We start from the raw sequence: 14,761 nt of genomic DNA, 5'->3' as shown, positions 1-14,761 counted from the left end.
TGTATCATAGCCCGGAGTGGATCCAGGCGGGGGGCGGGCAGGAAGCCTGGAAAAGATTTCATTTCTAAACCCGCCGGTTCGTATCGGCTGTGCACGTGGTGTAGATTTAAAGCGAGCTCCCGTTTAAGCAGGGCAGGCGCCTTTCTGGGCTGTAACGTGATGACGGCCGCCTCCTTTCCCATGAGAGCTCTCCTCTTGGTATGGGAATGGCGTTTCCCATTCATACACAGAACCACAAAATGGTTAGAGTTGGAAGGGACATTAAAGATCATCAAGTTCCAACCCCCCTGCCCTGGGCAGGGACACCTCCCACCAGAGCAGGTTGCTCAAAGCCCCATCCAGCCTGGCCTTGAACCCCTCCAGGGATGGGGCAGCCACAGCTTCTCTGGGCAACCTGTTCCAGTGTCTCACCACCCTCACAGGAAAGAATTTCTTCCTAATATCTAATCTACATCTACTGTCTTCCAATTTGAAGTACCTATACATATATATTTTAATCTCATATATGAATTCATAAGTATAGAAGGACGTTGCTTTCTGCCTTGGGGTGCTTCCAGTTCAGCTCTACATCTTCTTGCATAAGCAACCTTTTGATAGCCTCCCAGAAAAAATTATCACAGGAAAGGCTTTCTGTTTAATCTTTACAACATCTTTGTATGTGTTTGAAACGTGTCTGATTGCAAACACAAGAATTATTATTCCTGACTGCTGTTAGTCTGAAAATACTGTTCCAAAGTGAAAAAACAAGCCTGATCTGCCCGAAGAAAACTTGAGTAAAAATAAAACCTAGATGAAGCAACCCTTTCCATCTCTCTTCTACCTCAACACAAACCTGAAGGAAACTTTTGTCTCATTTGGAGTGGTATTTTGATGTCTGTACAGTTTCAGGTGCATGCATCAAGTACAGCTGCATACATACACACAGCTCCTCAGCTAAACTCTCTGACAAAGAATAGCTTCATACAGTATGTGGCATTTCCGCAAGTTGGCGCAAGGGAATCTTTTTGTAAAACAGCTTCCTCTTTTTATCATGTTACCTGAATAATGGTCTTGTTTTTGTGAAGATGGTAAGCCCATGCTGCGTCAGGGTGACACCGGAGACTGGATCGGCACGTTCCTAGGCCATAAAGGTGCAGTTTGGGGTGCTACTTTGAACACAGATGCCACTAAAGCAGCTACAGCAGCAGCAGATTTTACAGCGTAAGTGATTAACTGTCTTTGAAGTCTATAGTGCTCTTTGGTGACATGTAGCTGTAGTAAATTACCGATTCATTTGTTTTTCCTTAGTAATTGTTAGCTTATTTACGGCTAACCAAGTTAAAACCCAGACTTGGAGGTTCTTGAAAGCAGCTACAGTTAATTCCTTCACAATGAGCAGCTATGCTTGCTTCTTGATAAATATGCTTAATTACTGTACTGGTTTGCTAGAATAACATTTATATCCAGCTCTAATCTCTGGGACTGTAGTTATAACAGAGTTCAAAGAGTGATTTTTTTTTTTTTTTCTTCTACCAGTTAGCCTCTTTTTATTGCAAGAAAACTTGTGAAAATTCTGATGAATTATTTCTTTGATGTTTTTTGTTGTTTGTGCTGTTTGCAGCATATCTTAATATTTGGCAAGTTGAATCCTGGTGGTAGAGGGCAGTCTCTATTTGGTTGCAGAGAAGAACTGCTTCTGTCTTAAAATTAAAATGCTAATTAGTCTGCGTTATCCAAATAAGAGGATAAAGGAAAATGGTGGGATAGTTAAAAAAAAAGCTTCATTAAAAGCTTAGGAAGTATTCTCATTGACTAACTGCATCATAACTTAGAAGAATGTACCATTTATGATAAAATATTTTTGGTGTCAGGAAAGATTGCTTACAAACTAATCTGACTGTTCAGGTTGATTTGTTCCTGGTGCTACTAAAATATATATGTTTTCTCTTGCTGTTTAGCAAAGTGTGGGATGCTGTGTCAGGCGACGAACTAATCACATTGGCTCACAAACACATTGTCAAAAGCGTGGATTTCACACAGGTATGAAAAACCTTTATACCTTATTCACCAGGGAAGTAAACTCTTGAGTATGTTTTGCTCTTAGTTACTTTCTGCTTTTTTACATGTGTGTCTTAACAGGCAAATAATCTACCAAAACACTTCCAGTTTGGAAGATAGCTTGAATGTAATAAGTGTGTTAGAGATATCTGAGAGAAAGAACTGTTATTTTAAGACTGGCAGATGAAGGCTGGTATTTTGATTCAAAATAGAGTTGACCCTTTATAACTTCTGTTTCAGGATAGCAATTATCTGTTAACAGGTGGACAAGACAAACTGTTGCGTATCTACGATTTGAGCAAGCCAGAAGCAGGTGAGTCTGCTTTTAGAATTGATTCTTGGTTTTTGGAGTTAAACAAAAGTTCTGAAACTATGAGCTACTTTCCCCTATGAATCACAAAAGATAAAGTTGAGGATTGTTTCACAAATGTAGTGTCTACAACCTTTTGCTATACTAAGATAATATGTATGTTATAAGTTTACACTTTTTCAAGTGAACTAGAGTTTTTTTGTAATGGACTTCAAGGATAGCACATTTCAGTTCAACGCGCTGTCATTGGAAATAGGTCTAATTACTTAAAATTTAGTCATCTGAAAGAAAAAAAGACTCCACCCACATATTTGTGTTTAAATTCGTGTCGATACTGAACTACTGATGATTGATAAGAGAGCCTTGATGTTAAACTAGTGAGGCTTTTTTTTTGTTTAGGCAATCAGATTACATTTATTCTGTTCCTGGAGTAAGAGCTACAGATAAAGTCATAAGTGCTTGAAGTAATTTTACAGTTTCTAGTAAATGTAAAACTATATAGCTTAAGAAAGCTCCCAGACTGCTGCATGACATTATTTCATTTTCTTAGATGTATTATAACCTTTGGCTTTATTTTAAGAACCTGATGTTGTCAGTGGACATACTTCTGGCATTAAAAAGGCTTTATGGAGCAGTGATGACAAACAGATTCTTTCAGCTGATGATAAAACTGTCCGGTAAGAAAAAGTAACTTTCTGTTTTCTAAGAAGCTCAGTTTTATTTATTGTCATAATCTGTGTGAGAAGATAGTTACATGTTTTGGTAAAGGATGTAACTAACATAGGCTATTTGACACTAGATTATTATAGCTGCATGCCTAATACAGTTCTTTTGTTAGAGACACTTTTGTAATAATTCTAATTTACCCTCCATAAACTTGTCCTTCCTGGTAAGAAGAGGTGATCTTTGAGACCTGCACAGTAGAATAAACTTATGCTTTTCATAATCCTAGAGAAGATGAATTTATAGGTGTTAATACATGTTATGCTGAGGTATTGCTACCTTGTCTTCTGCAGTCCAGCCTTGAAAGATGCAGAAGGCATGGACTAGCCAGGGACTGGGATAAACAACTGGGAGGAGTATCTGGAAGCAGTGCACTGTTAATAGACATAGTCCTCTTTCTCTGCCATGCTGATAAGTTGAGCAGGCTTTAGTGTTTTTATAAGATGGCTCATGCAGTTACAGTTAAGTGTTTTGCTTACTTTGTGCCCAATTTGGTAGGAGATGTGCTGAAAGCTAGACAAACCTGACTGCTGGGGAGATGAATTGACAAAGACCCTTCCTCAAACTAAGCTGTCCAGAAAAGATGGGCAATGTGCCTCAGCATTCTGGTTGCTATGACCAGGGTCATCTCATCCCTAGCTGTCTCACCATTCTTACATTTATGGTTCAAAGGAGAGAGAAATAGAATGGTCTTTTCTGATTTGTGGAAGGAAGAATGGGAGGGTGAAGTCAACTGGTCAATTTCCCTTTCAGCTCCACTTCTTTTCAGTTTCCTAGTGTTCAAGATAGGCAAGAGCCTGGTCTTGTTTAGTTGTCTCTGAATTGTAGATATAGAAATGCAGCTGTCAGCGAATTAATGAAGTTTCTTACTTGACATAGCAAAACAATTTCTTTTTTTTTTCTGTTTAAATAGCTCCTGCACCCCTAGATAGAAAACTATATTATCTTAAATGAATCTCCATTCTTTGTATAAATTGGCATTAGTACTTCCTTGCCTTGTGAGGTAATAAGGCAGAACGGAATCTCCATGCCTTGCTTCTTTTTAGAAGCATTTATATCCAATATTTATATTTCTTTTTAGCTCTATTGCTCAGGAGACTTTTAACAAGGTTTTTAATCTCAAAGATAATCCTCAGGTAGTTAAATACTATGTGTACCGTTTATTTTTGTTGCGTTAAGATTAAAAAATAGTAGTATTTTAAAGTAAGCATGTTTTCATTCTCATCTAGGCAAAGTTTTAAGATTAAGGAAGCCACTGAAAATTGGAAGTACCCGTGGAATCAAACCACATTCTATGTTAGGTGGCTTTTTTGATCCAGGTTTTGCCATGGATGGGAGGTGAAAATTTCTTTCATTTGCTGAAGTGAAGTAATCCTAGAGTCTTTTTTCCCTTTTTGTTTCCTCCTAAGCCTCTGGGACAGGAGTACCATGACCGAAGTGAAGGCACTAAATGTTGCCATGTCAGTGAGCAGCATGGAGTATGTTCCAGAAGGACAGATACTTGTGATAACCTATGGGAAGACTATTGCTTTTCACAGTGCAGAAACGTGAGTCCAAAACACAGAATTTTCACAGTTTGAGTAATGGGCTTGGGTGTGGGTAAAAACTGACTGTACAAGGCCAAAATCACCAAGTTGTCAGAACTGGCACTAGTGGACATCTTTGCGTGCCATCTTGTCAGAGGCAAAGTGTGATACAACTACCCTTTTCTAAAATAGTGAACCCTAACTGTGTATAAGATGCTAAAGGTTCAGTGCTATTTTCATATTACACGCTAATTGTGATTGTGGTTGAATAAGTTTCAGCCAGGGTTCACTTCAGTGTTTTTCAGAGGACTAATTAAATAAATCCACACAAATAAATACATCTTTCTGATGTTTTAAGAAAGCAGTTACATACTTAAAAGTAGCATTCCAGAAAGTAGTTCTGAATGTGTGAGCCTTTTGTTTTGCTTATTCTGAACTCGTTTCTAACTTGATGAGCATGATTTGCAAGTATTAAAACTTGTTTCAGGAACTGTGTGTGGGTGTCTTCTGTTTTTCTTAAAAGCAGTTGTGATTAGTAGAATCACAGTTTCTTTGCTTTCAGGATTTTTTTTTTTAATGAAACTTTGTTAACAAACTTTCTCTCCCTCAGTCTAGAGCAGATTAAATCATTTGAAGCACCTGCTACAATCAACTCTGCATCACTTCACCCTGCGAAAGAATGTTTGGTTGCAGGTGGTGAAGATTTTAAACTCTATAAATATGACTATAATACAGGAGAAGAATTAGGTATGTTTTTCCTCTGTAATCAAAAATGAGTTCTGAAATGGGTATTAGATTAATGAAATAATGGCTAATGAATGAAAACAGTATACTCATGCAAGGTCTTAACATACCATGCAGTGCAAGAGGATGGAAAGTTATATTATCAGTTACATGTTTTTTCTTGTCAGTATACCTAGCGTTATTCTTCTAGAGCTAATTAAAGCTTGCAATAAACAGCACTTTGCACCTATTTTAAAAAAGAAGTTGTCATTCCAAACTGTTGCAATAGCAAGCTGTGTGTTAACTTGACTGTCATACTATAGCATTTATTAGATATGTCTAATGAGTTGCAGCTACTTGCTTTTATGGAAAATTTGATGTGTTTGTGTTCTTCCTAATGTTGGCCAAATCTGTTTAAAAAAAAAAAGTGTGTTTTGAGGCTGATCTCTACATGCTGTCCTCATTTAAAATGGTATGTGCATGGAACAAGTGTGCTCCATGCTACTGCCTTGCTTCGTAGTTTTGCCTGGAATAAATAAGCATCTGCTTTTTTGCAGTTACTAAAACATTAATATGTTACCTAAATATGAAATCACTGAGATATTAATTAACGGAAGCCTTGTTTTGTGTCAGAAGTTAAATACTGAAAAAGTCTCCCCCACCAGTATTTTTATTATTGTCTTCTGATCAGTTTTTGCTACTTAATTTCAGTTGTTGACTGAAGCTTGAAATTCATGGTCTTGATATGTTCTTTTCTAGAATCTTACAAGGGACACTTTGGTCCAATTCACTGTGTGAGGTTTAGTCCCGATGGAGAGTTATATGCAAGTGGCTCTGAGGATGGCACACTAAGGCTGTGGCAGACAACAGTAGGGAAAACCTATGGTCTTTGGAAGTGTGTAGTTCCTGGTAAGTGTGCACTTTTTCCTGGTGAAACATGACTGCTTCGTGTGTACCTTTTTAATTAAAATCTCTATTGTAAGTGGTAAATACCATCTGAATTTGATACAGTAACTGAACTGTCTTCTGAGGGTCTCTGTATCCACTCCAGTCTATTAGATTTAAGGATTTACTTTTGTAGCTGTCATTTAAGCAATTAACTTCAAGCCTGTAAGCTTATTGAATATAGACACTTTATGGATATTCAAGCAAATAGTCTGATGTATTGTACTGTATTCCTCTGTAAAGAGGAAGAAATATGAAATACCACTTTTGTAAGTCTTAAGGAGATAAGAATCTCTAGAAATAAGTGTGGGTGATAGTTTTATCCTGTATTGTACTTTGGTTTTCTAAACTTGGGGGGGGGAGGAATGTCTAGAAAAATGCAGGTGGGTATTCATTAATGGATTGCTTACCCTACTGTTTCTCCTCAACATTAAGTTAAGTAGAAATTTATTCTTTTTTTATTAAGGTGGGTGGGGGGAACCAAAAGTATTGACTGTTTTTTCTCCCTCCTTTCTTCAGAAGAGGAGAATGCAGAAGCAGCAAAAGCAAGGACCACCCTTCCAGGAACTGCAGAGGAGGAAATAGGTAATGCATTGAACTGTCAGTTTCAACTCAGCTAAATGTTGAAATATCAGTCAAGATGGTACCATTCTTTAGTATAGAAGAGGTAGTTTTCCCCCAAGTACCTTCTAATGTTTTTCATTCTTCTCAAAAGATCTTTGAGTGTATTTTCCTGAAACTGACGACGTGGTAAGTGTCAGACTAGTGACTAGAGCTGTGCAGGCTGAACAGATGGGGTAGAATAACTGCATCAGGTTAAATGTGAAAACAAACTTGAGTTAGTCTTCAGGCAATCCCTGCAATGTTTCTTTGGTTTTTATCTCTAAGGTGAAGTTAAATAATACCCTTTCTATTTGATTGCAGAAGATCTTCCCTCTGAAAACTCAGATTCAGTGTACAGCTCAACTCCTGAAGTTAAAGCCTGATTATTGCAACTGTTACATGACATATGGACATACAAGACTAAATCAAGTGAACAGTGATAAACAGCAGCCTTCCAGAGTGTGCTCTCTACATAAGGCAAAGGTGGGCAGTATTTGATGAGAATGCAGTGGAACTGGCTAGGTGTTGTCTGTAAGAGAACTGAGTATCCAAAACAAACAAAAAAAAAGACAGGTAGTAGAGTTTTGCTATCGTTTTAGCATAACTGTCTACTGTCTTTTCAAAGAAGTGTGCAAGCCAAGATCCAGTCTCTCCCAATTTCAATTAGACTCATTGTAGTGTGTTTTCTTTATTATGGAGAAGAGGTACAATGGCTTTTACCCTTTTTTTTTTTTTTTTTTCCTTGAAAGTTGGAACATTTGGCTTTAGTTGAAAAGAAGGGATTATGTACTAAAAATATTTGGTTCAGGTTTTGTTTCATTGTACGCTGCTTCTGAACATTTAACTGTTTTCAGTTGTCTAATAAAATGCCTCTTAAAACTTGTATCTTACTGCTGAGCGTTGGGTTCATGGAATGGAAAAGCAACCAAGTTAACTACGTAATCCTTTCCAGCATCTTGGTTTTGTTCTATAGAGAGGAAAGTAAAAAGAATGTTTTAGGGTTGGTACAGAGGGTGGTGAGTTCCTTGATCCTGTATAAGCTTTGTGTCTTTTTATTCTTTAAAGTTTGAATGTAAACGCGAGTCTCTAAAATCAAAAACCAGTGAAAACTCCTCAGTTAAACATGCTGCCTGAAATGTTTGGTTGTACGTGGAAAATCTCAGAGGTTGGCTATGAATCTGTATAAAGCTTGGGTTTAGTCCTCCAGACTGGATAAAAGAAGTTACTCTTTCAAGGTTACAAATCCTATTTTCTTCATTAAAGAAAATATTGCCATTCTTCCCCTTGTCACTTCCTTTAATGTTACGTTGAAAGGCTTACATAATGCACTCTGTGTATATTTATTCATACATATTTTTGTTTTTTTTTTCTTATTCATACTTTCCTTACTGTTCTTTTGAATTTTTCCCCAAGAGTACAGTAATGCTGTTGTCTTAAAAAAAACATTTAAAAAATGGGGTATAAGTTGAAAAATGGACAATTCCGTTTGAACGTAAGAAGATACCTTTCCATGGTGAAGGGCAGTCAAACACTGGAACAGGTTGTCTGGAAAGGTGAAGTCTCTGTGCTTGAAGACACTCAGCACCGAACTGGATGTGATCCTAGGGAACCTGCTGTAGCTGAAAGCTGCTTGAGCAGGTGGTTGGCAGAGGTCTCTTCCAGCTTCAGCTGTTGAGAGGGGGGGAGTAAGAAGAAAAACAAAGAATGATACCATGAATTGTGGTTTCTCAGTGCAATAGTAGTATTAAGGATATGTTATCTCACAGACTATCCCAATTATCTATTTGAATTTTACTCTAAAACAAGCAACTCGGAACCCCCTCATTTAAAGCTAATTGTTTCAGCCTTACTGTTAAATCCATTAAGGCTTATGAGGGCTCCAAATCTAGTAATTCAGCCTAAGAGCTGTTCACTTTAGAAGCTGAAGGATGCGTTTAAAACAAGAAACTTGCATGCCCCCACCCCACAGTGAAACTTCTTGCAGGCTGTGGTCTTTGTGCCATGTTTCAAGTAGGCTGGGTAGCATTTCACAGAGAAGTCTGGAATAGCTTCCTCAGATTTCGGAGCTGTGACCCTTTTACTGCTTTATGTGATGCTGCCCCGAGTTTGGTTTCTTTGCTAGCACTGAGCAAATAGTGCTCGAGTTGCAAGATGTTTCATCTGAATGAAAATATTAACAGTATATGAGAGTTTGCGTCATTAGAACTCTGGCAAAAAGCAAAGGCCATGAAGTTGTCAGAGGCTTTGGCAGGTGTTAATGGAAAGCTTTACAAGGTTGGTAACGTTATTACAGAGCTGATGGTATACATGTTATACTCGCTTCCACTTGAGGCTTCCTTTCAACTAAGAAATTGAGAGTTGTCTGGACTCAATCGTCAAGATGTCTGCTCTGGTGAGTGAGACACCACCACCTGGAGTACTGTGTCCAGCTTTGAAGTCCTCAAGAAGGTCGTGAACCTCTTGGAGGGGGTCCAGAGGAGGGCAACAAAGATGATCAGAGGGCTGGAGCACCTTTCTTATGAAGACAGGCTGACATTTGGGGTTGTTCAGCCTGGAGAAGGCTCTGGGGAGACTCTGCAGTGGGCTTCGAGGGCTGGAGCACCTTTCTTATGAAGACAGGCTGACATTTGGGGTTGTTCAGCCTGGAGAAGGCTCTGGGGAGACTCTGCAGTGGGCTTCCAGTATCTGAAGGGGGCCCACAGGAGAGATGGGGAGGGACTCTTTATCAGGGAGTGGGGCAATGGGATGAGGCATAATTGTTTTAAACTGAAAGAGGGGAGATTTAGATTAGATATCAGGAAGAAATTCTTTCCTGTGAGGATGGTGAGGCACTGGAACAGGTTGCCCAGAGAAGCTGTGGCTGCCCCATCCCTGGAGGGGTTCAAGGCCAGGCTGGATGGGGCTTGGAGCAACCTGCTCTGGTGGGAGGTGTCCCTGACCAGCGCAGGGGGGTTGGAACAAGATGATCTTTAAAGTCCCAACTTAAACCACCCTACGGTTCTGTACCCCAATAACCCCCGTCACAAAGCGGCAGTGGTCCCTCACTCTCTGAGGCAGAGAGTGCTTGGCTGCACCGTTACCGGCAGCTCCGGTGCGGTGGGCTCGGCACCAAGACCCCGCCGTACCCCGAGGGGCGGGGGGGCGCTGGATCCGCCGCACCGAGCCCGTCCTCCGCCGCTTCCTGCCGGCGCGGGGCGGGACCGGTGAGGCCGAACTCTGCCCGCCCCGCCCGGGTCCGCCAGCGGGGGCGGAGAGCCGCCGGCAGCGCGGGCCATGGCGGGCCGGAACGCGGGCACCGAGCTGGGTAAGGGGCGGCGGCCTGCGGGGAGGGGCCGGAGGTGGGGGGTCCGTGGAGGCGGGCCTGGCCCCCGGTTCTTCCAGCCTAAACTGTTGGCTGCGGAGCCGTGAGGGGGCTCCCGAAGGCGGTGACTCGGGCAGGGCCGCCCGCCCCGGCAACGGGCGAAGAGCCGGTGAGCGCCCGGGAGAGTGAGGCGGCGGGTGGCTCCCGGCTGAGGGGCCGGGCCTCCCCCCCCACGCTTTCCCCCAGCGGCTGAGCCACCTCTGCGAGCCAGGCTGCTGCAAAGCCTTGCTTTTTGTGAAAAGCCGAAATAGAAATGGAGTTACGGTTCCTTTAGATCCTCCAGCCTACACTCGTGGCGTCCCCTCCGGGCTGTCTCTGCAGCCGGGAGGCCCCCAGGAGCTGCTCCTCAAGCAGGAGCTTGAGGTTTGCCCGTCACCTATGGCCTCGGCTCGGGAGGCTCCAACAAGGGACTTGGTGGCCCCAAAGCTGGGCCTGGGCCCCTCCTGTGCACTTCTATGGTTCCCTCTGAATAATCCTCTCACCCTCCCTCTTCCCCAAGAGGTTCCAAGCACTTTTTCTTTTGTTGGTTGGGTTCTGATTTGTAAACTTGGGACTTTACCTCTCCTTATCGTTCTTGTTGCTTGCTCTCTGAAGACTGATAAGCATTCTCCAGGTGTTGGCAAGCGTTCGCTGGGCCTGGAAGGTGACTGTGCCTCAGGTAAGGCAGAGAGCAGCCAAGAAAGAGTTTCTTTTGCCTTTTCCCGGCTGGAGCTCCCTTCTGCTTCTCTCCTTTCTGGGGAAAGGAGAAGGGGAGACAGCTTTCTGACTTCTCCACCCAGCAAACCCCAACTGCAGCGGTGGAGTGAATTAAGGTGATTAGCCATCCTGCAGTCTGCCTCTAAGGCATGATAATTTTGTCAATACCAGTCGGTGGACGATCAAGAGGAGGAGGTACAGGGATGGTGTCATGGAAGACGGGAAGCAAAGGCCAGCTGGTGTGGAACAGGGAGATCTCCAAGTTAGCAGGAGCAGGGTTCAGGAGGCCATGCTGCATGGTGTCACGTGTCTGCTTTCCTGTCTGGCAGGAGCACGGACTTTTTTTGCAGAGCTAACGTGCAGTTTAAATGATTCACCTGTGGACAGCTGAAAGTTGACTGTGTTGTCATTCTTCCAAATGACTGGCATGTTCTAACTTTTACAAGTGAACCGTTGAGTTGCTCTCTGACGTGCTTAGCTGTGGGCTGCTTGCAGGGACGCGTGAATTTCAGCTGTCGCTGTCAGAACAGCATCTTTTTGCTGAAACAAACATGTTGATAGTATAGCAGCAAATCTTTGGTGTCCATTAGGAAAAAAGCTAGCACGGAAGTTTGCTAGTGCACTCCGGTTACTTTAAGCTAGGCGTGTGTTAATGCTTTTCCAGTTCTGGGCTCCCCAGTTCAAGAGAGACAGGGAACTACTGGAGAGAGTCCAACGTAGGGCAACTAAGATGATTAAGGGGTTGGAGCACCTCCCTTACAAGGAAAGGCTCAAAGAGCTGGGGCTCTTTAGCCTGGAGAAGAGAAGGCTGAGGGGAGACCTTATCTACATTTACAAGTACCTAAAGGGTGGGTTGAAGGATGATGGAGCCAGACTCTTTTCGGTGGTTTCCAGCAATAGGATGAAGGGCAACGGGCACAAGCTGGAACATGGGAAGTTCCACTCAAATATGAGGAAAAACTTCTTTATGGTGAGGGTGGCAGAGCCCTGGCAGAGGCTGCCCAGGGAGGGTGTGGAGTCCCCTTCTCTGGAGATCTTCAAGCCCCGCCTGGATGCTCCTGAGTGATGTGGGCAACCCTGCTTTGGCAGGGGGGTTGGACTAGATGATCTCTAGAGGTCCCTTCCAACTCTGACAATGCCATGATTCCGTGAATTCACATGCAATATGCATAGGGAATCCAGAGACTTGAATGTGAAGCCAGTTCAGTTCACAGAACGGCAGAATGGTAGGGGTTGGAAGGAACCTCTGGAGATCATCTAATCCAACCCCCCTGCCAAAGTGAGTTCACCTAGAGCAGGTTGCACAGGATTGCATCCGGATGGGTCTTTAATGTCTCCAGAGGAGACTTCACAACCTGTCTGGGCAGCCTGTTCCAGTGCTTTGTCACCCTCAAAGTAAAGAAGTTGTTCCTCATGTTCAGATGGAACTTGCCGTGTTCCAGCTTGTGCCTGTTGCCCCTTGTCCTGTCGCTGGGCTCTACTGAAGAGTCTGGCCCCATTCACCTCTCAAAGAGTCATCCTCTGTCAGACAGGCATTCATGTAAGGAAGGCCATGCTGCCAAGTGGGAGATTATTAGAAGGGACAAGTGACCTCACTAACGTTTGGCCGGATCTTGCTGAACAACCATAGTCAAGGGAAAAGTATTCAATATGCAGCTGACCTGCACAACATAATTATTGTTTTTTTGAACCCACTAAACCAATCTCTGAGTATGTTCCAAATATTTTGGACAACTCTTTCTCCTCCTTTCTCCTTTGTGTATATATATATGCACACACAAGTAAGTACTCTGAGTAATGAATAATTAGTTACAGTTGTTTTGCAAAGTATGTTCTTGGATTCTAGAAAAAAATAATTCTATCTGTGTTGCTCAGCCCCTCAAGTTGAAGGGCCAGAAATATATTCATTATGTTTCAATTGATATTTTTAATTATAGTTGGTATTTCTGAGCCATTTACATGTGAGAGCTAGCCTGTTGGTAAGTGGCATTTAGATAATGAAGTGTTGCATCCCTTTTCAAGACAGCGTAATTCTGTTCTAATATATTAATAGCTGGTTTTAGACTGCGCTGGGGCTATGTTTCTTCACTGTTCCTTTCTAACACCTTTTGAATGTGCTGGGTAATTTTAATCAAATTTGAAGGACAGATAGATGTCTCAGAAATAAGTAAGTCATTGAGTAGAGTGACCAAATTAGTCCCTCTGTTGAGGATAAGGCAGGCTCTGATCAGCAATTACATGGCTTTTCATGACATCTTTTTTTGGGGGCTTTATTTGGGGATTGTTCAGCCTGGAGAAGAGGAGGCTCCGGGGAGACCTTATAGCGGCCTTTCAATATCTGAAGGGTGCCTATAGAAGAGCTGGGAAGGGACTCTTTGCCAGGAAGGGTAATGATAGGACAAGGGGAAACGGTTTTAAATTGGAAGAAAAAAGATTCAGATTAGATCTCAGGAAGAAATTTTTTACTATGAGGGTGATGAGACACTGGCCCAGGTTGCCCAGGGAAGTTGTGGCTGCCCCATCCCTGGAGGGGTTCAAGGCCAGGCTGGATGGGGCTTTGAGCAACCTGCTCTGGTGGGAGGTGTCCCTGCCCAGGGCAGGGGGGTTGGAACTCGATGATCTTTGAGGTCCCTTCCAACCCAAACCATTCCATGACTCTATGATTCTATGCAAGTAGCAATATCCTGTTTTACTCCGTGGTCACAGGGACCATAACAGGGACAGCTGGGTTACTGGTGTGAGGAGAGGCCTCTGGAGCCAGGAAAGAAAAGAGGGGACAACAGAGGACATGGACCTGCAGGCAACCAAGTTGTTCTATAGCTCACTTTCTCAGGAAAGGCTTGCCATCGGTTTTCAAAGTGCTTTGGAGGATATCGTGATCCCTTTTGTGTGATCCATGGTCAAGATTATGTGATTTCACTAATGTCACAAGGTAACAGAGCTGATTTCTAGCTCAGGGCTCATGCTGTGGTGTCCTGCTTTGAGTATCTGATGACTTGGAGACTGAACTTCTTTCGTGTAAGGAGGACCCATCTGAAAATAAAATAGATCCATAGCAAGACTCACTGTGGGAAAGTAAGTACAGCTTCTGTCTCCCAGAAACTGAATAATCCCCAAACCTCTCAAGAGCTTACATGGTATGATAACTGTAACAAGACCTGATCCTGAAGCCTTTTCTCTCTCGTCAGTGGCTTTGCTCAGCTATGCATGGCCAGCTGGGGTCAGCCTGCGTCCAGCTGAATCCCTCATTTCTTCCCTAAAGGTTCAGGACACAATTTCACTCACTTCCCCAGAAATACCAGCCTTCATCACTTCCCTTACCCAGCTTATCATGTGTTCATGGTAAGAGCAGGAGCACACATGCTGTTTCTGGCACAGAGGAGGAAATAATTAGTTGGGGGGAGCAGCTTCTTTTGGGGACAGTGCTGCCTTAAAATTCTTGTGAAACTACAGCCTCGGGCATTCTTGAGCTTTCTGTTTCACCATCTGAAGGGATGCCATCTACACATTTTTTTTTTTTAAAGCTTCTGCAAAGCTTAGTCTGTTTTATGAGGAATGTGTTAGGTATCTGAGATATTTATGTAATTATACTAATTAAGTGGTTTTATTTATTGTTTTCTGAGGAAATGCTTGGTATTTTTGGATTCCTGTTCTTCAAAGAGAGAAGATGAATTTCCTGTTAAGATTTCGAATATGATTTTTTCGAATGTCTTCAGAGGAAAAAGTAAACTTGAAGAATGATTACAGAATATTGGCTAATTAGCTATAGTGTAACTGCTTTAATTACTTTTATCCCTGAAGCCACATGACTGTGCAGATGACTAGCAGATGACTTAT

At 42.5% G+C, this 14,761-nt stretch overlaps 2 protein-coding genes across 2 annotated transcripts in view; both read left to right on the top strand.

Annotated features, from left to right (window-relative positions):
• STRAP (serine/threonine kinase receptor associated protein) overlaps positions 1-8,145 on the top strand; it is an 8,462-nt gene extending 317 nt beyond the window's left edge. Inside the window, exons 2-10 of the mRNA XM_014937527.1 lie at positions 1,065-1,200; positions 1,938-2,019; positions 2,278-2,350; positions 2,928-3,024; positions 4,480-4,617; positions 5,207-5,343; positions 6,079-6,228; positions 6,784-6,849; positions 7,189-8,145. Of these exons, the coding sequence (XP_014793013.1) occupies positions 1,065-1,200; positions 1,938-2,019; positions 2,278-2,350; positions 2,928-3,024; positions 4,480-4,617; positions 5,207-5,343; positions 6,079-6,228; positions 6,784-6,849; positions 7,189-7,250 (941 nt within the window). The 3' untranslated portion in view covers positions 7,251-8,145. The remainder of the gene's footprint in view (positions 1-1,064; positions 1,201-1,937; positions 2,020-2,277; positions 2,351-2,927; positions 3,025-4,479; positions 4,618-5,206; positions 5,344-6,078; positions 6,229-6,783; positions 6,850-7,188) is intronic.
• Positions 8,146-10,040: 1,895 nt separating this feature from the next.
• DERA (deoxyribose-phosphate aldolase (putative)) overlaps positions 10,041-14,761 on the top strand; it is a 57,710-nt gene continuing 52,989 nt past the window's right edge. Inside the window, exon 1 of the mRNA XM_014937199.1 lies at positions 10,041-10,171. Within this exon, the coding sequence (XP_014792685.1) occupies positions 10,141-10,171 (31 nt within the window). The 5' untranslated portion in view covers positions 10,041-10,140. The remainder of the gene's footprint in view (positions 10,172-14,761) is intronic.

This window comes from Calidris pugnax, unplaced genomic scaffold (genome assembly GCF_001431845.1).
Source record: "Calidris pugnax isolate Ruff unplaced genomic scaffold, ASM143184v1 scaffold1, whole genome shotgun sequence".
NCBI lineage: Eukaryota > Metazoa > Chordata > Aves > Charadriiformes > Scolopacidae > Calidris > Calidris pugnax.
This window is presented reverse-complemented; position numbering and strand designations above follow the sequence as displayed.